This window comes from Meles meles, chromosome 6 (genome assembly GCF_922984935.1).
Source record: "Meles meles chromosome 6, mMelMel3.1 paternal haplotype, whole genome shotgun sequence".
Classification (NCBI taxonomy): domain Eukaryota; kingdom Metazoa; phylum Chordata; class Mammalia; order Carnivora; family Mustelidae; genus Meles; species Meles meles.
Genome location: NC_060071.1, coordinates 74,834,539 through 74,857,643, shown reverse-complemented (window position 1 = coordinate 74,857,643; position 23,105 = coordinate 74,834,539). Strand labels below are relative to the sequence as shown.

General features: G+C 48.1%; 1 protein-coding gene across 5 annotated transcripts in view; it reads left to right on the top strand.

Annotated features, from left to right (window-relative positions):
• Positions 1 to 23,105, top strand: part of MYO5C (myosin VC) — a 93,277-nt gene that overhangs the window by 13,310 nt on the left and 56,862 nt on the right. For 4 of the 5 annotated variants that reach the window (XR_006818753.1, XM_046009077.1, XM_046009076.1 and 1 more), the window contains exons 3-11: positions 3,523 to 3,688; positions 4,271 to 4,415; positions 7,339 to 7,495; positions 9,066 to 9,209; positions 10,207 to 10,288; positions 11,648 to 11,755; positions 15,410 to 15,516; positions 18,546 to 18,811; positions 22,767 to 22,848. Coding sequence is in view for 4 of the 5 variants with exons in the window: in XM_046009077.1 (XP_045865033.1) it covers positions 3,523 to 3,688; positions 4,271 to 4,415; positions 7,339 to 7,495; positions 9,066 to 9,209; positions 10,207 to 10,288; positions 11,648 to 11,755; positions 15,410 to 15,516; positions 18,546 to 18,811; positions 22,767 to 22,848 (1,257 nt within the window). In the remaining variant the exon portion in view is untranslated. Of the gene's footprint in view, positions 1 to 3,522; positions 3,689 to 4,270; positions 4,416 to 7,338; positions 7,496 to 9,065; positions 9,210 to 10,206; positions 10,289 to 11,005; positions 11,232 to 11,647; positions 11,756 to 15,409; positions 15,517 to 18,545; positions 18,812 to 22,766; positions 22,849 to 23,105 lie in introns of those variants that run through there. The other variant, XM_046009079.1, reaches the window with a different exon arrangement.

Sequence of the window (23,105 nt, the reverse complement as noted above, 5' to 3'; positions counted from 1 at the left end):
ATCTCATGACTTGGTGCTTTAGTCGTATCAGCAGGGCTTCAGGGAGCGACATTCCTGGCTCTAAGGTGAGCCCAGGAGAGGCAGGTAAGAGGGCAGGCAGCCAGACTGCTCCTTAGCTTAATCCTTCTTCTCTTCTACGAAGGACAAAGACTGTTTTGTTCCTCCAACTGTTCATCTAATGTTCTTTACATACTGCCCTTCCCCCAAAGACTCTCCTCTTTTTCTCTCTGTCTCTCATACACACACATACACACACTCATGCACACACACACACACACACACGCAGCAGCTGAACTTGGAAAGGAGGTTATTGAATTAAAATGATATCAGAAAAACTCAGGAAAAGAAAAATCTTATATGAGCAGCATTTTTCTTGATTTTATTCTCAAAATAAAAATGTGTAGATTGGGACGCCTGGGTGGCTCAGTGGGTTAAAGCCTCTGCCTTTGGCTCAGGTCATGATCCCAGAGTCCTGGGATCAAGCCCCGCGTCCGGCTCTCTGCTCAGCAGGGAGCCTATTTCCTCCTCTCTCTCTCTCTGCCTGCCTCTCTGCCTACTTGTGATTTCTGTCTGTCAAATAAATAAATAAAATCTTTTTTTAAAAAAAGTGTAGATTAAGAATATTCTACTTGACCCTTATCTTCCATCACTCACAAAAATTAACTCAACATGAATTAAAGATTTAAGTGTAAGACCTGAAACCATGACACTCCTAGAAGAGAACATAGGAATAAAGCACGTTGACATGAGTCTTCGTGATGTTTTTTGATTTGACACCTAAAGCACAAGGGACAAAATGAAAATATAAGCAGGTGTGACTACATCAAACTAAAAAACCTCTGCCCAGCAAAAGAAACTATCCACAAAGTGAAAAGACAACCTACAGAAGGGGAAAAAATATTTGCAAACCGTATATCTGATAAGGGGGTATTATCCAAAATATAAGCATCTGTGGAATTTAAGAAACCAAATGGATGAACATAGGGGAAGAGAAGGAAAGTTAGATGAAAATTGAGAGGGAGCCAAATCATAAGAGACTCCTAACTGTAGAAAACAAACTGAGGGTCACTGGAGGGGAGTGGTGGGGGGATGGTTAACCGAGTGATGGGCATTAAGGAGGGCATGTGATGTAATGAGCACTGGGTGTTATATGCAACTGACGAATCACTGACCTCTACTTCTGAAACATATAAAAAAATTTTTTAAGTTTTAAAAAATAAAAATCAATGTTGCTGAAAAAGAATTCTTAAAACTCAATAGAAAACAAAACAAAACAAAAAAACCCAAACCAAACAAACAAACAAAAAAAAACTAAAAATGGGCAAAGGACCTAAATAGACATTTTTCTGAAGAAGACACCCAGATGGCCAACAGACACTTGAAAAGGGGCTCGACATGAGTAGTTATTAGGGAGATACAAATCAAAACCACCATCTATATATTCTTGTGCCTACTAGCATGGCCATCATCAAAAGGACAGATAGTAAGAAATGTGGTGCGGATGTGGCGAAAAGGGAACTCTGGGCCCTGCTGGTAGGACTCTAAATTGTACAGTCACTACGGAAAACAGAATGGAGAACCCGCAGACATTTTAAAACGGCACTACCATGTGATCTAGCTGCTCCTCTCTAGGAATATATCCAAAGGAAACAAAAACATGAACTCAAAAAGGAATCTGCACCCCCATGTTTATAGCAGCATAAGTCACAATAATGAAGATGTGGAAACTACTTAGGTGTCTGTCCATCGACGGATGAACAGATAAAGAAGTCGTTGTCTGTGTGTTTCCGTACAGTGGACTATCCCTCAGTCCTAAAAAAGAAACCCTAACATTTGTGATAATGTGGATGGAACTTGAAGGTATTATTCTGAGTGAAATAAGTCAGAGAAAGACAAAGACTATATGATCTCACTTATATGTGGAATCAAAAAAAAAAAAAACAACAACAACAAACCGGCAACATTAAAAAAAAACAAAAACAAAATAAAACTCAGAAAAAAAGATGGGACTTCTGGTTATCGGAGGCAGGGGTAGGGATGGGGAAGGGGAAGAAGGTGACCAAAAGATACAAACTTCCAGCTATAAGTCCTAGGGGTGTCGTGCACAGCACAATGACTGGGGCCATGCTGCTAGGAAACTTCAATGAAATCCTGAGAATTTTCATCACAAGGAGAAATTTTTTTTTCTTTTTTCTTTTCTCCTTTTTTTATTACATAGATATGAAGTGATGGATGTTAGCCAAACCTACTGTGCTAATCATTTCACAGCACATGTAAATCAAACCATTGTGTTGGACCCCTTAAAATTATACAATTACATGTGTCTATTACTTCTCAATAAAATAGGGAAAAATAATAACTCTGCTTGGGGCCGACCTACAAATACATTTGCACTGGAAACAGAGCAGGCAGCTGTGATTCAATCCAGTTGGCCTGGATTGTCCTGAGCCGTTCTCCTCAGGCCACACAGCCCAACCAAGTCACCGACAAAGCCCCGTCCGTGTGGACGGGAGGTGTCATGACTCGGGCTTCAGAGCCAGCCAGGTCCGTAAGAACCCTGTGAGGTTGGACAAGGAGAGTAGCCTTTCTGAAGCTGCCTCCGTAGCTGTTAATTAGGGCAGACGTGCCCTCCTTGGGGGGCAGTCTAGAGGACCACTGACTGAATACTTGGCGGAGGGTCTGCATGGTGGGCACTAGTGGGGGGGGGCACGTCATTGTGTGGAGCAGGTTCAGGACCAGGAATCGAAAGGCAGGCAGCCTAGGAACATGGAAGGGAAACAAGCTTGCTGGGTGATCTTGCTCAAGTCACTTCCCCAGGTTGTGAGATGAAAGCAAAGAAATTTAGAGCAGGTGTCCATCATGGACACCACAAGGCTTGCCAAACTTTCCTTCGTTCTGCTCAGGCCGCTGCTGTCAGAACGCTGGTGAAACCCAATGCAGGAGACACCATCCCCAGCAAGTTACTCAGCCTTACTCAGCCAGTGCCCAGGATGACAGGAATAGGCCGCCTTCAGCAATAGATGGGAGTCAGAGCACCCCTGTCCTCTCAAAGAGAGACCGTCACACACATGGGCTCCTTCAGACACTTCTTACCACCCAGCAGGACCCTGTTTTCAAGCAAAACGGTCATGGTGCTCAGCATCTAACCTACATAACAAGTGGACCCCCTGTGGCAGAGTTGGGGGTGGCATGCCCAGGTCCCTGCCCATGTAGCTTCCCTGTCACTTCTCACGGAGCCTTCAATGAGGTCTTGTAGCTCCAGCCAGTCTTTCCATAGATGAGAGAGGAACGGTCCCGAAAGGATGAGAGACTTGTCCTTGGGCCCACAGCCAATATCCTAGTCCCCTGGCTCCCATTCCCCAAGAGTCAGTCATGGAGGTGATTTTCTCTTTGCTCCACATACATTTGTTTTTCAGAGTGTCCGGGATCACTTCAAAAGAGGATGGATAGGACGGAGGACAGGAGTTTAGAAACACCAAGAGTCTTTCACTTCTAGGACTTTAATCCCATCTTTGTCCGCAGGAGCTGGATTATTCCGTTGATCCAGAATCTCTGCCTCCGCTTCGGAACCCTGACATCCTCGTGGGCGAGAATGACCTCACGGCCCTCAGCTATCTCCATGAGCCCGCGGTGCTCCACAATCTCAGAGTCCGCTTTGCAGAATCCAAACTCATTTACACCTACAGTGGTAAGGAGAGCCATTCTAAGAGAGCAGCCATGACCAGAAACACCGTGCTTGTGGTCTAGGGTGTCCCGAGTATATTTTATATCATGTTTACATTAGAAATGTTGACTTCTGCCAAGAGGTACACTCGGACCTAGACATTTGCTCAGATTTTTGTCTGACAAGCACAGACATTTGATCTTCAAGAGTTGTAAACAGAAGTATCTACGGGTGGGGAGAATCTTGTGCAAGACTTAAGATCAGACTCCCAAGAAAGCTGTAACTGGATAAAGCTTGTGTTTGAGTTTCTTATTGGATTTAATACATTTATTACTTACTCTGGGCAATGATGTTATCATTATATTTACATTGAGAATTGCAAGAGCTTTCAGTTTTAGGGCATTCCCATCTGTCGTCTCCTCCAATCCTGACAGTCGCCCAGAAATGTGGGTGGCATCCACAGGGACCTGAGATCCAGAGAGTTATGTGACCTGCCCCAAGTCACAGGGCACGCTTAATAACTGGCAGAGCTGGGCTTGCTCCTAAGAACCTGGAGAAGCAGGTGACAGTAAAATCCCCAGCACTGCATCGGGCATCTTTCCCCAGGAATCATTTTGGTGGCCATGAATCCTTACAAGCAGTTGCCGATCTACGGAGATGCCATCATCCACGCTTACAGCGGGCAGAACATGGGCGATATGGACCCGCATATATTTGCCGTGGCCGAAGAGGCGTACAAGCAGATGGCCAGGTAGCTTCCTGCTGGGCGGGGCTCCCTCCTTCTGGCCCAGCGCCCCACCCTCGTGTGTGCTGGGCCCTCACTGTGGAGGGGGACCCTCTGGCACTGGTCTTGTTAAAGGGGACTGTGGTAGAGCGGACTACCTATAACGCAGTAGCAAATGACTGACTGCATAACCTGTCTAGACCAGGTTTCCTGGTTTTTCTTCTTCCCGGGAGTCAAAAGCCAAACCTACCAATCTGGGAATGTCGGATGCTTCACTTGTGGTGTGTTTGTTTGGAGGAATGTTGATTTCTCCGCTGTGAGATGCTCAAGCTTTTTCCCCCGATCCAGGCCAGCAAAGTCTTATGATAGAGGAGCACAGGTGTTAGCTGTGGGGGATGTAGAGCTTTAGCCTCATTTTGTCACCTGTGCTTTGTGTGGCCCCGTGGAGTTTTCGTTTTGCTGGCGAACATTTATTAAAAGCCTCCCGTGGAGCAGGCTCCGTGCACTCATTCTCGTACACCATCGAGGGTACCCTCAGACTGGCCTGCGATGGAGACACCTGGGCAACAAGCTGAGGTTTGGGGGTCACCCACCCAAGGCCACCAGCAAGCAGAGCCGGGATGTGTGCTTGGGGTTTCTGACTCCACGTGTAATATCTTTTGGTTTTTGGCTTCGGTGTCCTCATCTGTAAAGTATGAAGAATAGAAACACCTTCCTACCTTTGTAGACCCTTTTGTGGTTCTCAAAAGAACTTTCCAGGCAGTGATCTCTTTTAAGTCTGGCAATGCCCCTGTGAAGTGCTTTGAGCTTTGCCCTGGTGAACACAAACCTGAGGCACAGGGCCTGGACCTGCTAACCATTTACCACATAATCCCGGGCACAGCCTCTCCACTCCCATAGCCTTATTGTTTTTATCTGTGAGCCAGACACTCAGAGAGCACCCATTCATGGTTCACGGCTTATAATCAGGGGGAAAGAATGGTGGCGTGAACAAGGTAGAGTGTGTGGTCCTCTCCTGCAAAAAAGACTGATGGGCTGATGGACAGTCTGGGACTAGCATGCCACCTCCTCCAGCCGTCAGGGACCCAATGCCTTCCAGATCTTCAGTCCCTGGAGTGAGACTTTCTTCCTGAGGGCAGGCTAATACTTAGCTGTCTCCTCCATACTCTGGGTGACAAAGTGTCAGAGGGGAAGTGTGTGCCCCTCCTGTTATGGAGACTACCTAGAAACCCCACAAAACCCCTCTGCTCACAGCTCATTGGGCAGGACCTACTCCCATGACCATGCCTAGGGACAAGCAGAGCTGGGATATATAGTCTTCCATATGGGCAGTGGTGTGCCCACTAGAAGATGGGACATAGTCTCTAACAAGGAAGAAAAGGATGAATGTTGAGTAGCGATTTAACAATTAATGACCAATTACTTTGGTCTCTGCTATAGCAAGATTCCTTCCAATTATAAAACACCCATGGTTCTGGGATTTGTCCTGCTCCCTGTAGATCTCCGTGATGGAAGTTCATGTAGTTCACAGAGTCCACAGAGATGTAGGTCTCTGTGATGGAAGTTCATGGCTCACAGCCTGATGGGCCAGGGAGGCTCCTGGGTATCAGCAGTCTGAGCTCATGGGAGCTATAGGGCTGAACCAGGGTCAAGATCAAAGACCCCGTTTTCTCTCAAGGGCTTCCTGTAACAGTACTGAACATAAGGTAGTTTTCTGTTGTACTTGCTGATGCTGAATTGGCACTTGGAAGAGCCTGGCTTTAAAACCCCCTCCCTGTTCTACCTGGCCAAGGGATACTGGGGATGTCTGTCACTCACTTCCTCAGAGGCTTGCTTTTTTGGGCAGGAACGCTATCTCTGAGGTCCTTCCGGTGTTCACAGGAAGGCTGCATACTCTGTGTCCTGGGTCAAGTCATTTTACTTTTCTGAACCCCTATTGTACTCTTCTGTAAAATGGGTATAGGTGGCATAGACTTTTTTCCAAGGCTTAAATGAGAATCCTTATAAAGTATTTGTGCAGTGTGTAATATATCAGCAATGCTGGATACCTAGACCAGCATGATAGGAAGATTCTATCATCATCTTACGATGTGAAAAGTTGAATGCATTTTTAAAGATCTCTAAAATATGTAGGACACATTGTTTTACTGAGCACATATGTTCCCAAGCGTATTTTGAATAGTTGCTCTCCAAAGTAATGTCTTTAAATGTCTTTTGTTTATGTGGCGATACACAGAGAGGACTTGAACTAGTCCCGAGACAACTGTCTTCAGAGGCCTGCTTGCACAGTTGGCCCAGGGCTAACCTATAGGAGCTTGGATTTTAGGATGTTTCCCACCCGGCCTAATTGGTGAGAGTGACTCACTGTACCTGGATTGTTTGTGTAAATGATGGAGCTCATGCTGAGCGCCCACTCTCCTTCTGAGCATCTTGAATTTCGGTATGTGCTCAGCTGAGGATGCCTATGTGACCAGCCCCTGGTGAAAACCCTGGGCCCCCACTCTCTGAAGAGCTTCCCTGGTGGACAGCACTTCCCACGGGTTGTCATAACTCACTGCTGAAGGATTTAAGCGTTCATGCCTGGCTTCCTCTGGATTTGTCGCCCTGTGCCCTTTCCCTTTGCAGATTTACTTTGTATTCTTTCACTATAATAAGTCTTAGCCGTGAGTATGGCTATGTGCTGCGCCCTGCGAGTCCTCTAGCAGATCACTGACATAAGAGTGGTCTGGGGGGCCCTCAGCATGGGGGACAGAGCAGGAAACAGTTGTGTGTTCAGCTTGATCCCATAGAAAAAGAGACTAGAAGGAAATGCACTGGAGTATTAAAACAGTTAGAGTGATGAAGCAGAGTTTGCCTTCTTTCCACTTGTCTGCATTTTTTCTTCCTGAGTGTATATTGCCTTTTTAATAGGAAGAAATGAGCATTAAAAAAATCCTTTTATTTGCTTTAGAAACAATAAAAATCAGTCAGTAATTGTAAGTGGGGAGTCAGGTGCCGGGAAGACCGTGTCCGCTCGCTACGCCATGAGGTATTTTGCCACCGTCAGCAAGTCCAGCAGTAACACCCACGTGGAGGACAAGGTTCTGGCGTCAAACCCCATAACAGAGGTATGCATCCAGCGGGGGTGGGGAGCAGGGTCACAGGGGACAGTGTGTGATGGAGAGGTGGGTTGGTTTGTGTATGTGTTTTCATGGCTTACTCGAGTCCTCCCCTTTAAAGACAATGGAAGCGAGGGCAGGAAAGTGCACCAACTTTCGGAGCTGATTGGTGAATATTCAGGGGCTATTTTGCAAGCCGACTGTTAAACCTTTGGTAATTTGACATCAGTCATGGTGGGAATATATGCACCTTACAAATTGGCAAGTGCTACATATCAAGACCTTTCCTTCTCCCCTCCCCGAGAGCTGATCCATTTACACAATGCAACGAGGGCAGAGGTGTGGGCAAGGCCAGCCATGCGGGCACTCAGGAGGAAGGAGCCAGCCCTCAAAGGAGAAGGGACATCTGAAAGGCCCAGGGGATGTCCGAAGACCAACACCGGCTGCTTTGCAAAATGGGAAAAGGATTGACTTCGATTTATTTGGAAGCACAGCAAAAAATTAAGACCATTAGATTCTTAGACCTCCTCTCTCTGTCTTCTCAAATCAGAATTATGAATAAATATTTATCAGACCACGTATTTTGTTTAAGCCGTTGTGTCAGATAATACAGGAGGTGATGGAAAAGAGTAAGACCCGGTCCCCAAGTCTTAAGACTCCTCTAACATAAACATACTTTAAAGTTAAATGGAAACATAGATCACAATCGAAGAGAGCAATAGTAAAGTTGTCCAGAGGCACTGCCCAGTGGATGAATTTATGTGATTATTTGTTTAGGATCGATCTTGCCCACTAGATGGTAAGCTCCAGAGAGGCAGGACCCTGTCCACTTGGCTCACCTTTGCCACCCGAGCATGTGGCCCTCAGGGACTCAGTAAATGTGTCATCAGAAAGCATGATGACCTGGGCAGGAAGATTAGTTTGTGTGCATGAGAAGCATATTTCCAGATGGAGAGTGCTCAGGGACGGGGGAGGGGATGGGTAGAGGAGAAACAGGATTCAAGAGCAGAAGTAAAAAGCCAAAGTCTTGCCCAGAGCGTGGAAAGGATGAGAGAGCAGAGTTTTTTGGTCGCGTGGAAGGTCTGAGTAGGAAAGTGACGAGCTTAGGATAGAAATCAAGTTGAGGGACGTGTTCTTTGAGTGGAGCATCTGTAATACTCAGAGCGCGGATATGTCGAGGCACTTTATACTGTCTCAGGTCATCCTCCCCACTCTGCAGGATGCAGGTTAGTCCCACACCACAGGTAAAGAAACCGAGCCTTGCAGAGATGAAATAACTGCTCTAGCGTTACACAGGTAGCAGAGAAGGAGCCTGGGGCTAGGAAACACCAGAGCCCGTGGTCCAGCGGATCCTGCCCAGTGTCTCAGCAAAAGAGGAGAGCCCTGAACGGCAGGCTGAGGACACGTCTGGCTCCCCGCGAGCTTTGGGCTGCTTTCCTCCTCCCCCAACCCCTCCGCCTCAACCTCCCTCTGCTAGTCAGACCCCTCCCCAGCACGCAGGACTGGATTTGTTGAAACCGCTCCAATAGTGCGGATGCAAAGACCTTTGTCACGTTACTGAAGGGCCTGTGTTCTGCAGGCAGTCGGAAACGCCAAGACGACCCGCAATGACAACAGCAGTCGGTTTGGGAAGTACACAGAGATCAGCTTTGACGAGAGGAATCAGATTATAGGAGCCAACATGAGGACGTACCTGCTGGAGAAATCCAGAGTCGTCTTTCAGGTAAGGATACAAACAGCAGTTAAATATCCTTTTTCCCAACTTCCAAAGCACTGTTCGCACTTATGTACTCATTAGATCACCTGCATTTTTCTGTGACTTGAAGAATCGAATTTCCTATCTTTCATTTGCCTTTTGGCTTTTTCTTCTTTCTGTTTTTTTTTTTTTTTAAGATTTTATTTATTTGACAGACAGAGATCACAAGTAGGCAGAGAGGCAGGCAGAGAGAGAGAGAGAGGAGGAAGCAGGCTTCCTGCTGAGCAGAGAGCCAGATGCGGGGCTCGATCCCAGGACTCTGGGATCATGACCTGAGCCGAAGGCAGAGGCTTTAACCCACTGAGCCACCCAGGCGCCCCTTCTTTCTGCTTCTTAAAAACAAAAAAAAAATTGACAGATAGATGCAATATCAGTGGAGTGATATGAATCCACCAAAGGGAAAAATTTTGGATCCTTCAAGTTTAACAAACAAGTTTATCTTTTCAGAACATAAAAACTTCTTCAAACAAAAAAAAAAATTAGAAAAAAAAAAAAAAAAACTTCTTCAAACAGACAAAGCTGTTTAGACCAGCTTTCTTGACCAGGAAGGGAATGGGTTTACAGTTAGTAGGGGGTGTTTAAGAGAAAGACTCTTCTGTCAGTAAAATGGAGAAAATTCCATAATTTTGGTCCAAGAGAGTAACAGTAATTGTTATATTTATTACAAGGAGTATTTTAAAATTTTCAACTGATACAAATTACATTATTCTCATTTCACAGGGTGTTTTCACTTAATGACATTTTTTTCTGGGGTCCTTATCTGGAAGGTGGTCTTGAGCCAGCAGAGGGGAACAGGTTGGGGCACAGTGTTATTGACCAGAGAAAAAACAACGGGTAAATTGTCAGTGTCCCTAAGAGCGGAATTGTCAATCCAGGTTAGCCATGTAAGACCCCTCCATTAAGAGCCTCATATTTTTACTTGTAAAAAGCTTGTGTAATTTCAGGACTTTCCTTTATTTTACAGTCGGAAAATGAACGAAATTACCACATTTTTTATCAGCTTTGTGCATCTGCCCAGCAGTCGGAATTTAAACATCTTAAATTGGGTACGTGTTATATAATGCATGGACATGTCTCTCTTTTACGTAGGGACTTAAATTCCAGGTTGATTTCTTTTTCTTTCTTTTTTTTTTGAAGATTCTCTTTATTTGAGAAAGAGAGAGAGTGAGCATAAGTAGGGGGAGTGGCAGGCAGAGGGAGAGGGAGAAGCAGGCTCCCCCCTGAGCAGGGAGCCCGGATATAGGGCTTGATCCCAAGGCCCTGGGATCATGACTTGAGCCAAAGGCAGATGATTAACTGACTGAGCCACCCAGGTGCCCCAAGGTTGCTTTCTTCTTATAGTAATATTACTTAAAAAATACTCTGTCCAAAACAGGCCCTTGGGTTTTAGGGGTAGAATTGAAGCATCTAACTAAGATGATAGGTTGAGGGTGGGTCCAGGAGGGGAGACCTTTCAACTCTAGGGTTTTTTCCAAAGCTCATGGGTGATGATGGTCATCCAGCTGGAGTCACCTGAAAAAGACTTCCTTGACCCCTGGGACTTGGTGCTGTCAAATCCCTAAACTTTTCTTTATCTGAACTTCCTCAGATGGTTGTTTTCCAATATGCATGACATATTTCCCTGCCTTCTGAGACAGAGTGTCTCTGTCATCATTTGAGCTTCCTTGATGACTCAAGGTCATTATTGTTTGTCGTTCCAACTAATCAAACCACAGGGACAGCAGAACTCTTTGTCCTGTCACGCAAACAGCTCGATTCCTGTGCTGTCACAGCTCTCTTGCCTCGGTTGCTTGTGCTGGGTTGGTGGATAGAATTGTGCAGTGTGTGGGAGTTGAACGCACGCACTCCGATCTTGGAGAAGTTGCTTGCACTTGTGAAGAAGCTACAGTTCCTCAGATTTCGTATGAAGGTAACATCCATGCCTGTCTGCTGAACAAGATGTGAATAGTGAATTTGGAAGAGCTGTCGGTAGGCCCACCTACGATTGAGGTATTAGCTGTGCATGTGGTTCATCTCTTGACTGTGGTGCTGATTCCGTTAGGGTGGACATATACCAAAACTCACCGAAGTCTACATCTTAACCATGGACAGTTTATTCTGTGGAGGGTAATCCTCAGTAAAGCTATATAGGACAGTGAGTTATGGGAGCAAAACCCAGGAGCTTTGCGGTCAGACAGGCCCACGTTCAGACTCTTGCCCTCCCTCGGCTCTGGCGCCTTCAGCGACACACTTCAGTTCCCTGGGCCCTGGCTTCTGCGTCTGTCACATGGACTCCCACAGAATTAATGGAGTGATGTGTGTCAAGTGCTTATTCTAGTGCAGTATGTGTGAGCTTCCTGTCTTGCTTCTGATAAACCTGCGTCGCAAATTTCTGTGTGACACACATAACCATCTTTTGGTTGCAGGGAGTGCAGAAGAATTTAACTACACAAGAATGGGAGGCAGCACGATCATCGAGGGTGTGAATGACAGGGCAGACATGGTGGAGACGCGGAAGACCTTCACGCTGCTGGGTAAGTGGAAATACCCTTGCCAACGTGTGGCCATTTACTAATAAATTCTAATCTTAGGATGAGCCGATCAGGATATATTTGATGCCCAAGTGGACAAGACTGATGCTTTTCCTTTAGAAGATGTAGATATTAATACCTTCACCTGCAGTGGGGCTGGTTTGCAGTGAGCAGTGGGGGCTGTCTGCCCCGGGGGTGCTCTCAAGCTCCTCGGGGCTGACTTCGGAGGAAACTGGTGCTCGGACTGGGGTGGGGTCACGTTGACCCTACCTGGCCCGATAAAATAGCAGACACTTACATGTAGCTTACCAGGCATCCCAAGCACTTCATTACCTGTGCTAGCTTCCTCAATTTACAAGTACTTTATGACATAGACACTAGTACTTCCCCCATTTTAGAGTAAGGGGACAGAGGAGACTCACTTTTTTTTTTTTTTGAGAGAGAGAGAGTTTGAGAGAGCATAAACAGGAGGTTGGGTGGGTTAGTGGGGAGCAGAGGGAGAAGGAGAATCCCAAGCAGACTGCCTGCTGAGCATGGAGCCTGACACAGGGCTCCCCAATCATGACCTGAGATCATGACCTGAGCTGAAATAAAGAGTCAGACGCTGAACCAACTGAGCCACCCTGGCACCCTTCTTACCACATTTTTTATACAGAAAACAAAATCTTGCATTGCTCGGTCTTTCTCCCCCTTGCTTTTCCCACATGGAGAAGCTCACGTTTGGGAAGTGTCTACCTACTGGTGTTGATGAAAATGATCATCTACTTTCCTATAGTGTATTGTGTAGACACTAACGTAACTGTCAGTCAAAGCTTTGGATCAGTGTGAGACCACAGACTATTTTTACTTCTTATAGAAAATATTTATTTCACCAAGTTATTTTCATTGCTGTGGTTTCGGTGACTATATTTAAATGTAAACCGCAAAGAATTTGAGGTTAAATATATCAGAGTAATAGGCAACATTACTCTTCAGGATAATTGAGAATGAAACATTTGGGTAGTTGAGAATGAAAACTGGTTGGTTTCCTAAGCAGAATTTCCATCTGATTCTGTCCCTTCCAAATTGCTTTTTTTTTTCTTTCTTTTCTCTTGTTTGTTTGCTTTCTTTCTTTCTTTCTTCCTTTCTTTTTTTGAATAGGCTCCACGGTGGGCCTCAGGCCCAATGCAGGGCTTAAACTCATGACCCTGAGATCAACACCTGAGCCGAGATCAAGGATAGGCTGCTTAACTGACTGAACCACCCAGATGCCCCCGCCCTTCCAAACCCCTTTAAGGAGAAGGGGCATTTAAATAGTGTATAATAATGAGATAAGCACTTTCGGTACTGATCACCATTTTCTTAAAGTAGTTGAAGTCATTACTGTATCTATAATGTGCTCTACTGAGAAATAATACCATGTATTACTTCTGGCAGGCAGCCTAGCTCTGGCGGGCCCCGGTGGGACCTTGGTCCACATGCCCTGTCCTCCTTCCCATCTCTCCCCTTCTGACACTCCCTCCTGCCTCTATAATATTTCACTTCATGCAAAAATGATCCAAGAGAAATAGAGTAGGCTTTGAGGTCAAATAAACATGACTTAAAACCTAATTGGCAGGACTCTAGGAGGTTGCCCTTTCTGAGACTCAGCTTCCTGATCTGTAGCTAAGCCATATTCCTTACCCACACGGCTCCCGTAATAACTGGTAAGGAAATGTGTGTGAGAGCCCCTGGTACCAGACTGGGCACATAGCAGGTACTTGCTCAGTATGACGGCCTGCCTTCAGTCTCTATTCCCTATTGTCCAAGCCCTAGCCATCCTTTCAGCAAAACCATCCCCTTCTCCATGAAACCTTTCTTAATCCCGCGAGAGCAGCAGCAGCAATTTTTTTCATGGTCTCACGCAAATTAGATTATTTTCACAGATGTCCACAGCAGCCGGATCAGGACTAGGTGTGAGGCAGGAGAAGTCGCCCCAGGCACCTGGCTTGCTTCCCCTGGCCCAGCCTTGCACCCTGGCCTAGAGTTTTAACAAAGCCCCCCCAAAGTTTTGTGGGGAAGTAGAGAAAAACATTCTACTGCCTCTTGTGGCTATTAGTGGTGTTGGCTGCCCACTGTGGTGTGTGAAGTGGCAGGGGTGGCAAGGGGTTGGGGCCTGCTCCCCTCTCCTTCCCTTAGTGGGCAGAATGCCAGGAATATGAAGAAATCTGCCCTGCTTACTTTCTATGAAGTCTGTTACCTCAAGATGCTAGCCCAGTGAACTCTCCTCTCATGGCCTCTGTCTTGGCCATTCAATCTCACAATTTAGTACTAAATTATCTATCGTCATGTATTTGCTCCAGTATTTTTTTTGTTTATCCTAAGATCAGTCTCTGGCCTTCCAGAGCTCAGTTATTTTCTCTGGGCATCAGTTTCCCCATTTGATTACTGGGCCAGTAATGAAAATACTCAGTCGTTCCAATCATCTTCTGCTGTTTCCCCAAATCTTAATGGCCTAAAATGATGGATCATTATTATTTGGGGTGATTCTGGGGTGACTGGGCTCAGCTGGATACTTGTCACTTGGGGACTACTCTGTGATGGTAGTAGGGACCCCATCCTCTCTGAAGGCTTGTTTTCTCACATGGACTGGTATGGTTAGAAGCACCAGGGACTGGGCAGGCATCTCTCTCTCCACATGGACTCCCTCACAGCACACTGGTCTCAGGGTAAATGGTGTGTACCATGTTGTGGCTCCCTTCTCCCAGAGAGAGTTACAGTAGGCTTAGGTGGGATGTGTAAGACTTTTTGTGAACCAGCTTCAGAAGTAAGGCCACGTCACTACCACCATGTGATAATGGTCAAAAACTCAGACTCATACATAACCCATGGTGAGGGAACCGCACAGGGTATGAACTCTGGGAGGGTGGTGCCCTGGGGGCCATCTTTGAAGAGGCCTCCATAGCTATTAGGGATGTGGTAAGGATTAGGAGATAATGTCTAAAACAGTTTAGGGTAGCACCTGGGTGGCTCAGTCGGTTGAGCAGCTGACTCTTGATTTCCATTCAGGTTATGGTCTCAGGGTCCCTGCATTGAGGCCCGTGTCAGGCTCCGTGCTCAGTAGGAGCATCTACCTTGGGCGCAAGTCATGATCCCAGGCCCCTGGGATCGAGTCCCACATGGGGCCCCCTGGTCCTTGGGGAGCCTGCTGCTTCTCCCTCTGCCTGTTGCTCCCCTTGCTTGTGCTCTCTCTTTCTCTCTGTCAAATAAATTACTAGAATCTTTAAAAATAAATAAATAAATAAATAAATAGTTCAAGGAACTTGCGAACCAAAAAGGGAAAAAAAAAAAAACCCCAATAAAAATAAAGGAAGCACAAACACGTAGAATAAATGAGAGCTGATTTGCCCAGGAACCTAACATGAAATGGTGATTTGGGTATGAATTTTTGCATTGCACTTATAGCAGCGATGGCAAAAGGGGAAACCTAGTGGGCTGTCAAATTCACATTGTGTCGTTGCTGGTCAAACTGGCAAGAATGGCGAACCAGAGGCTCTCTGGGGGCCGCTGCACGCTCCCGTGCCAGCTCTCAGCAATGACGGTACTAGAGTGTCTTGAAAGAATTCTGGTGCTTATCCTACGAGTGACGACGTCAGGGAAGAGATGCAGTATTCCTAATTTGGACATTTGTTTTTTCAGGTTTCAAGGAGGATGTTCAGATGGACATTTTTAAGATCCTAGCAGCCATCCTACATCTGGGCAACGTGCAGATCAGAGCGGTGGGCCACGGGAGGTCTTCTGCCAGTGTAAGCGCTGCTGCGATTCCCCTTCCTGTGGTCAGAGGGTCACCAGCAGAGCACCTCATGTTACTCTGCTTTTGCGTTTTAGCACCAGGCACACTGGGCCCGCTGGAGAGACCAGTTGTCAGGAGCAGGAAGCCAGGGTTCCGTGGGTAGCTTCCCCTTCAACAGCAGAGGAGAAGAGGCGTCCTCTCTGTTTTTCTTTAATTCAGTAAATATTTACTAAGTAGCTGCTACGTGCCAAGCCCTGTTGCAGGCTTTGGAGAAACAGCAGTGAGCAAAACCACACAAGAAGCTCTTCGAGGGGCTTACGGTCTGGGGGTAGGAAGTGGAGGGAGGAGACACGCTCACCGGTTACAGGCCTGGTGGCGGCCGTGAGCAAGGAGAAGGAAGCAGAGTCCAGGGTGCAGAGGGGCTGTGCCTCTTGTGTAGAGCACTCAGTAAAAGCCTCGTAGGTACGGGGGCGGTGGGCAGAGGCCTAAAGATGAGAAAGTGAATTGTGGCTGTACTGGAGGAAAGAACATTCAAGGTAGAGGGGACAGCAAGTGCAGAGGCCCTCAGGCAGGAGCTGTTACTTGACAAATCAGGGGCGGTAGGGGGAGTATATCCAGAGAGGAGTGAATAAAAGCAGGGGTGGTTTCTGAGGCCAGAAAATGTTGGGCGGGGAGGGGAGAGGGTGAGGTCATATAGGGCCCTCAGTGCACTGGATATTTGGAGCAGAAAGGACACCTCCCACCTCCTGACACCTGCCCACATCAAGCGCCAGGAGTGCTGACTTTCCTCTGGAAATATATTCCCATGTCAATTCTGTGATTTCTTGATTTAACGAACACAGGGTAAGTGTCGATGTGTGTCTCTTTGACAAATTATGAAAAGTGACCCTTAGTAGGGGCATGTCTATGGTTCTTCTCATGAAAATCTGCATAAAGAAGAAAATAACACACAATGAAAAATGCTTCTATGAACTGCAAGGTCACCTGACCTTTTAAGCTTTGTATATATATATCTATCTTGTCAATTCCTGAGGCCATGACAAAATACCGCAGGCTTGGTGGCCTCCACAACAGAAGTTTTTCCTCTCCCAGTCCTGGAGGCTGGAAGTCCAAGATCAGGGTGCAGCATGGTTGAGCTCTTGGTGAGGTCGCTCTTCTTGGCTGGCAGACAGCCCCCTGCTCGCGGGGTCCTCATGGCAGAGAGAGGGACAGAGAGCTCTGGTCTCTTCCTCTTCTTAGAAGGGCACTAATCCTATCATGAGGGCCCCACCCCTCATGATCTCATCTGAAGCTAATTACCCCTGAAAGGCCCCACTTGGAGGCCCCACTCCAAATACCATCACACTGGAGGCTAGGGCTTCAACATAGAAATTTTGGGAGGAAGTGTTCAGTTCATAATATAACAATGTCTGTTTTCCTGTCCCCCCCAAAAAACTCATGGGAACAGCTGATAATTTGGCACATAGGTCATTTTTGAGCTCTCTGGTACCTGCTGTGTAGAGGAGAGAGAGCCAAACAGTAGGTGGAACGTGTGGTTTTGGGTTCCAGTCTTCAGTCCTGTTGTCTTGTGACCAGGAAGTAATTCTCCTCCCTCTCCTCAGACTCTCACACTAAGCACCCATCCCATGCCCCCAGTGTCCAGGCCTCACCCAGTCATTTGGCACAGAACTGGAAGGTTCTGGGAGAGGGGATGGTAGGCCTGGGTAGGAGCCTGGTGTGCATGTGGCAGTGGGTCTCCCTCTGTGCCTTCTCATCGACCTCTGATAAATGGGCTTCTGCCCTTGTTCTTCTCAAACTCCATGGACAAAAGATGTGATATCTTCCCAACAAATTCCCTTGCACTGATCTCTGTCCCATGAAGTTTGCTATGAAGATAGTATTTTGGAGGAGGAGTTAAAACTCATAGAATAAAAATCCTTTGTCTATCACCCTGAGGAGACAAAGTCTCTTAAAAAGATGTGGAATCTTCAAAGCAAATCACCAGTTCTGTAACTAGTGATCCTATCTTTGGAACATTCATACCATTCATTCACATCAGAAACTTGAAATGTTGGGCAGACCCAATCTGGAGGAAGCCATCTTTTTAAGAATTCCTGTCCCTCTCCTTTCCGCCTGCGGCAGCACCTGTAGCTCAATGATGGTTTAGTTCCTTCTTAGAAGGAAGAAATCCATGGTTCTACCAGTCTGCTCCCCAGTGGTCAGGCAGGTGAATACAAGCTTTGTGTTACTGCGATGTTGGTCGGAAGTGGGTGGACAGCAAGGAGGCGGCAGAACTTTCTAGATTGTTTGCTGCTCTGTAACCCGATGCTTTTCAGGCGCAACCACGTAGTTTTCCCATCGGCCGTGATGACCTCTGAAGATTAGCGTGCCAAGGAAGTTCCCCTGCCCAAGGGGAATGATGGTGCTCACTATCAGCAAGGACAAGGACTCCTTGTCCATGCTGGCTAAAGACAGATGGGAACAGACCTTTCCTTGTCTCTGACCAGCGGGGCAGCTGGGACAAAAGCAAGATTCACTTTGTGTGTCCAGGAAAACTTTGCACACATTCCTCCTGTCCGCTGGGAAGCCAGCTTGCTTAAGGGAGCCCCGTTGTCAGGTTCTCTGATGGTGACATCTAGGTACCTCGGGGCTAGACCTCCCACGCAAACCCTGACCACATAGGTAGGGACAGGTGGTCTGGGCATGTTGCCAAGGGAAGAGAGGGGCCTTGAGGCCATGTCCGCATGCCCAGGAAGGGGAGGATTGCTTCTGTGGCCTGACTCAACTGTGGACGTTCTTTGGCCAGAATGACAACCCGGGTGGGACAAGGCCCCGGACTGCCTGGCATCATCCCAACTATACCTTGATGTGAGCTCTGTGCCGCTGTAGCCGTCCTGCTGTTCTCCCAGGCCTGCCTGTCTGGTTGGGCCTGGTCATTCTCATGCCAGCTCGTCCTTGTCCCTGGCACAGGCCCAGGTGGAGGCCCCGGAGCCCCGGCCGGGTGGGCTGGTTCTGGGTTCGATGGCCAGATGGCCCTGATGGGGCTTGTGCTTGTGTTTGAAGGAGGACGACAGGCACTTGAAGGTGTTCTGTGAGCTCCTGGGCCTGGAGAGGGCCAAAGTTGCCCAGTGGCTCTGCAGTCGCAGAATCGTCACAACCTCTGAGACAGTGGTGAAGCCCATGACCAGGCCCCAGGCAGTCACCGCTAGGGACGCACTGGCCAAGAAGATCTACGCTCACCTGTTCGACTTCATTGTGGAGAGAATTAACCAAGCGTTGCAGTTTTCAGGCAAGCAGCACACTTTTATTGGTGTTTTGGACATTTATGGGTAAGATTCTCTTCTGTGAGCCTGTCTTTCCTCATTTAAATGTCAAATGGCCATTATTTTTAGAACGTTTTGTTCTGGTTCCCTTTTCTGTGTTTCACGTGATCAGAAGAGTGGTGTTCTCTACGTTTGCACACGTGGATGTTAAGTGCAGCCCCCTGGGCTGCGGTGTGTTTCACTTAGAGCATGTGACCTAAATGCCTAATTACCAGCAGCCAGCACCCAGAGCTCACGGCCTGCTGGCCACGGTGCCGGCTGATCCCCCTGCACTTGCTCCCCGACTTCTCAGACAGAGGGGAAACAACTGAGGCTTGCAGGCCGAAACGGGTCCTGGGGGGCTCTGCTGGTGGGAGAGCCCATGTCAGTTTCCCTGCGGAAGTCCGGAGGAGGGCGGAGCCCTGACACACCTTTCCGGTAGCAAAGGGTGCAGGGACAGTCCCAGAGGTCCCGCACCTTGCCCTGGCTGCCAGGGTCCGAGGCAGACTCAAAGCCAGGTATCTGAGCCACCAGCCTTGTACACCACGGAGCTCCCTTCCATTCTTAGACCCGCCCTGCTCTAGCTGTTCTCAGACCTTTGGGAGGCCGAGTTTCCACCACACTGGGGTTGCTCTTCCTCCTCTTTGCCTGGTCCTCCTTTTCTAAATTCAAGGCCAGACGCGTGCCCAAGACGCCTGTAGAATCCTTAGAGCGTGAGCGAGGACAGGCCAGCGTGGAGGCGAGCTCTGAGGGCTGTTGGCAGGGGCTTTTTGTTTGTGATAACTGGCCTCAAACCCCCAACCCCTCCCTCGCCCCTCCCAGGGCAGATCCTGGTTTCTCATTCCATTCAGGGCACCACAGAGGGGCTCCCTGCCTTGGGGAGTGTTCCCCCATACCCCCTGAGCAGCAGCCCAACCTCTCCTCCCCATACAGAGGAGAGAGCCGGCTTCGGGCGCCCCCATGGCGGCCTGCTGGGGGACGGAGGGAGCAGATGGGCTGTGACAAAGCTGTGGAACTTTTACCCCAGTGCAAAGAGTGGGCTTTCCCATAGCTGCACGATGCGAGACAGTGCCTCAGGGGAGGTGCTTTGTTTGATTTAGAGTCTGAGTTAATGCATGTGACTCCCAATTAATAGCGTGTGTCAACAGTTCTAATACACTGATCCATTACGGGGATAGTCTGGTAAATGATTTACCTTGTCTTGTGCTAAAAAGAGGATTTGAGCAGCCAGTAGGACTCTCAGTAGACTTTTAAAAAGAAACAATCTTGGTTGTTTTTTTTTAATTTTTTTATTTTTTATTTTATTTATTTGACAGAGAGAGAGCTCACAAGTAGGCAGAGAGGTAGGCAGAGAGAGGAGGAAGCAGGATCCTGGCGGAGCAGAGAGCCCTATGCGGGGCTCGATCCCAGGACCCTGAGATCATGACCTGAGCCGAAGGCAGCGGCTTAATCCACTGAGCCACCCAGGCGCCCCTTTTTTTTTAATTTTTTTTTTTTTAATTTGACAGAGAGAGAGATGAAACAATCTTGTTTAACAATGCTCTCTTTTATTGTGGGAGAATTAGGGGATTGCTATAGCATTCTCTTCTTTTCTGTGCCTTTAAATGTCTTAAAAATAAATAGTCCTTTAAGGGTAGTTGATTCCATTCATCCCACACGTGTTTAAGTGCCAGGCACTTAAGAGGGGTGTGATTGGGGAGCAGAATAGGCACATGGCCCCTGCCCTCTTGGAACTTAAATTTTCATGGAGAAGGCAGGCAGGTAATCAGAGATTGGGAAGCTTCTTGGGATGGGAATGAGCAGCTAAGCGGGTGGGTGGGCCGGAGGTCAGCAGGGGCTGGGGGAGAGAGGAGGGCAGCTGAGGACAAGCAGCAAGGAGTAAGGGCCATGGCAGGCAGGAGGCAGATGAACGAAGCCTGCAGACCCCTGCGATAAGGAATCTGAGGTTTTGGTTATGTGAACAAACTTGAGACAGTAACTAAATTTATAAGGACTTGTTAAAGTATGTCTTAGGCTAAATTTTTAACATTAAAATCCACTTCAGAGATAATACAAGTAGCATGCTTGCTGCCACCTGTGAATTAAGGGTCCACTCTAAAAACACAAGCTCCCCTGTGAGGCGCAGGGCTGCCACGAACCCTGTCCCACCTTTCCCCGTGTGCTGAGCCCCGCTGCTCAGCCCTTGCTCAGGTACGCCAGGCAGTGTTTGAGAGAACTGAGCTCAGTCTGATCTGGAAATACAGCAGCCTCAAAGGAAAAGTGGCCAGCACTGAAAGCGATGACAGCCAAAGCTGGGAGCCTTGAGGTTTCTGCTCAGAACAGCCTGCAGAGTTGAGGCTCCCCAGCCTGTCAGGGTCTATGTGCTCTGGACCCAGAGTGGGCAAGGCCAGAGGCTGGGGCTCGGGACCTTGGGAGGGAGCACGGCAGCTCCGGATGTGTGGCTCTGAGGAAGTCACAAGACCCCTCCAAGCCTCGGTTTCTGACTCCGTAAGCTGGGGCCTCCTTCATGGGGTCATTAGGAAGATCAAATGGCATCTTTAGAACCATGAGTATCACTAACATGTGAAGTCGTCTCATAGCTCGTGCGCTTCTGGCATTTCAGGTCCCAGATTCTGGTCTTTCCATGGGTTTTCAACTTCAAATCTGAGGACCCATTTTTGGGAGAGGGAGTGTGTAAAAGGACAAGGCGATCATCACTGGTATTTGATATTCCACTCCCGCTCTAGAAAGCCTCGCCTTTGGCCCTGGCTGTGAGCTGTGGGGCACAACGAGGCCCTTTGGACTCTCCCCTGGCCCAAACTGTGTGGACTCTGCTCCTGCTCTGAGTCATCCTAGAACTGTCTAGAGCCCAGTCCAGGCCCTTGCCCTGGACTGGAATTCTAACCTGAGACAGCCTGGCTCAGTCAAGTGCCACTCTCAGGGAACCTGTGGCTGGAGCTGGCAGGAACCACTCAGAATTAGAGGATTAACTGAGGCCTGGGGTCAAATGATGCATCTGGCACCCCTTGGTGCTGTTGGCCTCTGGCCCTCAAGTGTGATGGGGGTGGGGGGGGTGTCCTGCTGTTCCTGACCTAGGGCCGTGTTAGGGTCAAGTGAGGTCGTGAGCATCCACCCCAAGACCCCAGGGCACTCAGCTTCCTCCTGGCAGAAGCAGTTTGTGTGGCTGGGGTCAGAAGGCCGTGCCATGTTCTGTTCAGCCCACACCATGTCTTCCAGAGTGGGAGAATTCACATAGTCCAGATTTCTAGCTCCTCTTGCAAATCAGGCGGTCTCCCATTCAGATCTGTGTGCTGATCACGGCCCACTGCTGAGGTGGGGGCTGAACGGCTCCCTGCGGTGTAAGCTCCCTGTGGTGTGGTCTCCAGTCCACTTCCCGTTTCTGTCCCCGCTCGCCTCCTCCCAGGTTCGCACTTTGCAACTCTGGAGACAAGTGTTTCAAGTCTGAAAACAGACCTGATGAGGTGTGCTGGGCTGCGGGCTCTTAGACGACCTTGCCTTTGTCCTCCAAGAACTCTGAAACCAGGCCTTGGGGAGGCAGAACTGTGCCTTCAACAGAATGGGAGGATAGGAAAACAGCCTTGCCTTTCCCCGAAAGCACAGCTGTCTTAGTCAGGCAGGCTCACAGCTGAGTCTGACAAGAGCTGTGTGACCTCAGGCACGCTTCCTAACCTCTCAGAGCCTTATTCCCTCACCAACAAAGAGGGTAATGGAGTCTGGGTGCTGTTGTGAAGGAAATCATACAGCCGATCGGGACCAGCCTGCCTCAGGGCAGGTGTTTTGTACACACCAGATCCCTTCCCCCGCAGCCTGGAAATGATTTATCAACTGCCGGGATAGTAAAACCAGAAGCTTTGGGGGCATATTTAAAACTGGGTGAAAGCAGCAAACTTTTAAACTGTGAAGTTTGTCAAAAAAGTACTTACCTAAAAACAGATGCATATGCCCTGCAAGTATGTTTTAACTTGTTTAAACCATATTTCAGTTTTGAAACCTTTGACGTGAACAGCTTTGAACAGTTTTGCATCAATTACGCTAATGAGAAGCTGCAACAGCAGTTTAACCTGGTAGGTGACTTCTCTGCCTTCTTGAAACTAGTTCTCTCAGCCCTTCCTATCCACCAGTTCTCAGATCCCCGGCGCAGTGCGGGAGCCCCGTGCCGGCTTACAGCACCACCATGTGGCCACATCCTGAAATTACACCTTCCCAGTCTATTCTCGTATTCTAGCCCCCGGCCAGCTGCTCCGCCACAGTCCATCACTAGCCCAGCTTATTCACAGACCCTCTGTGCAGCCGGACCAAATGACTGAGTTTCCTGAAGGCC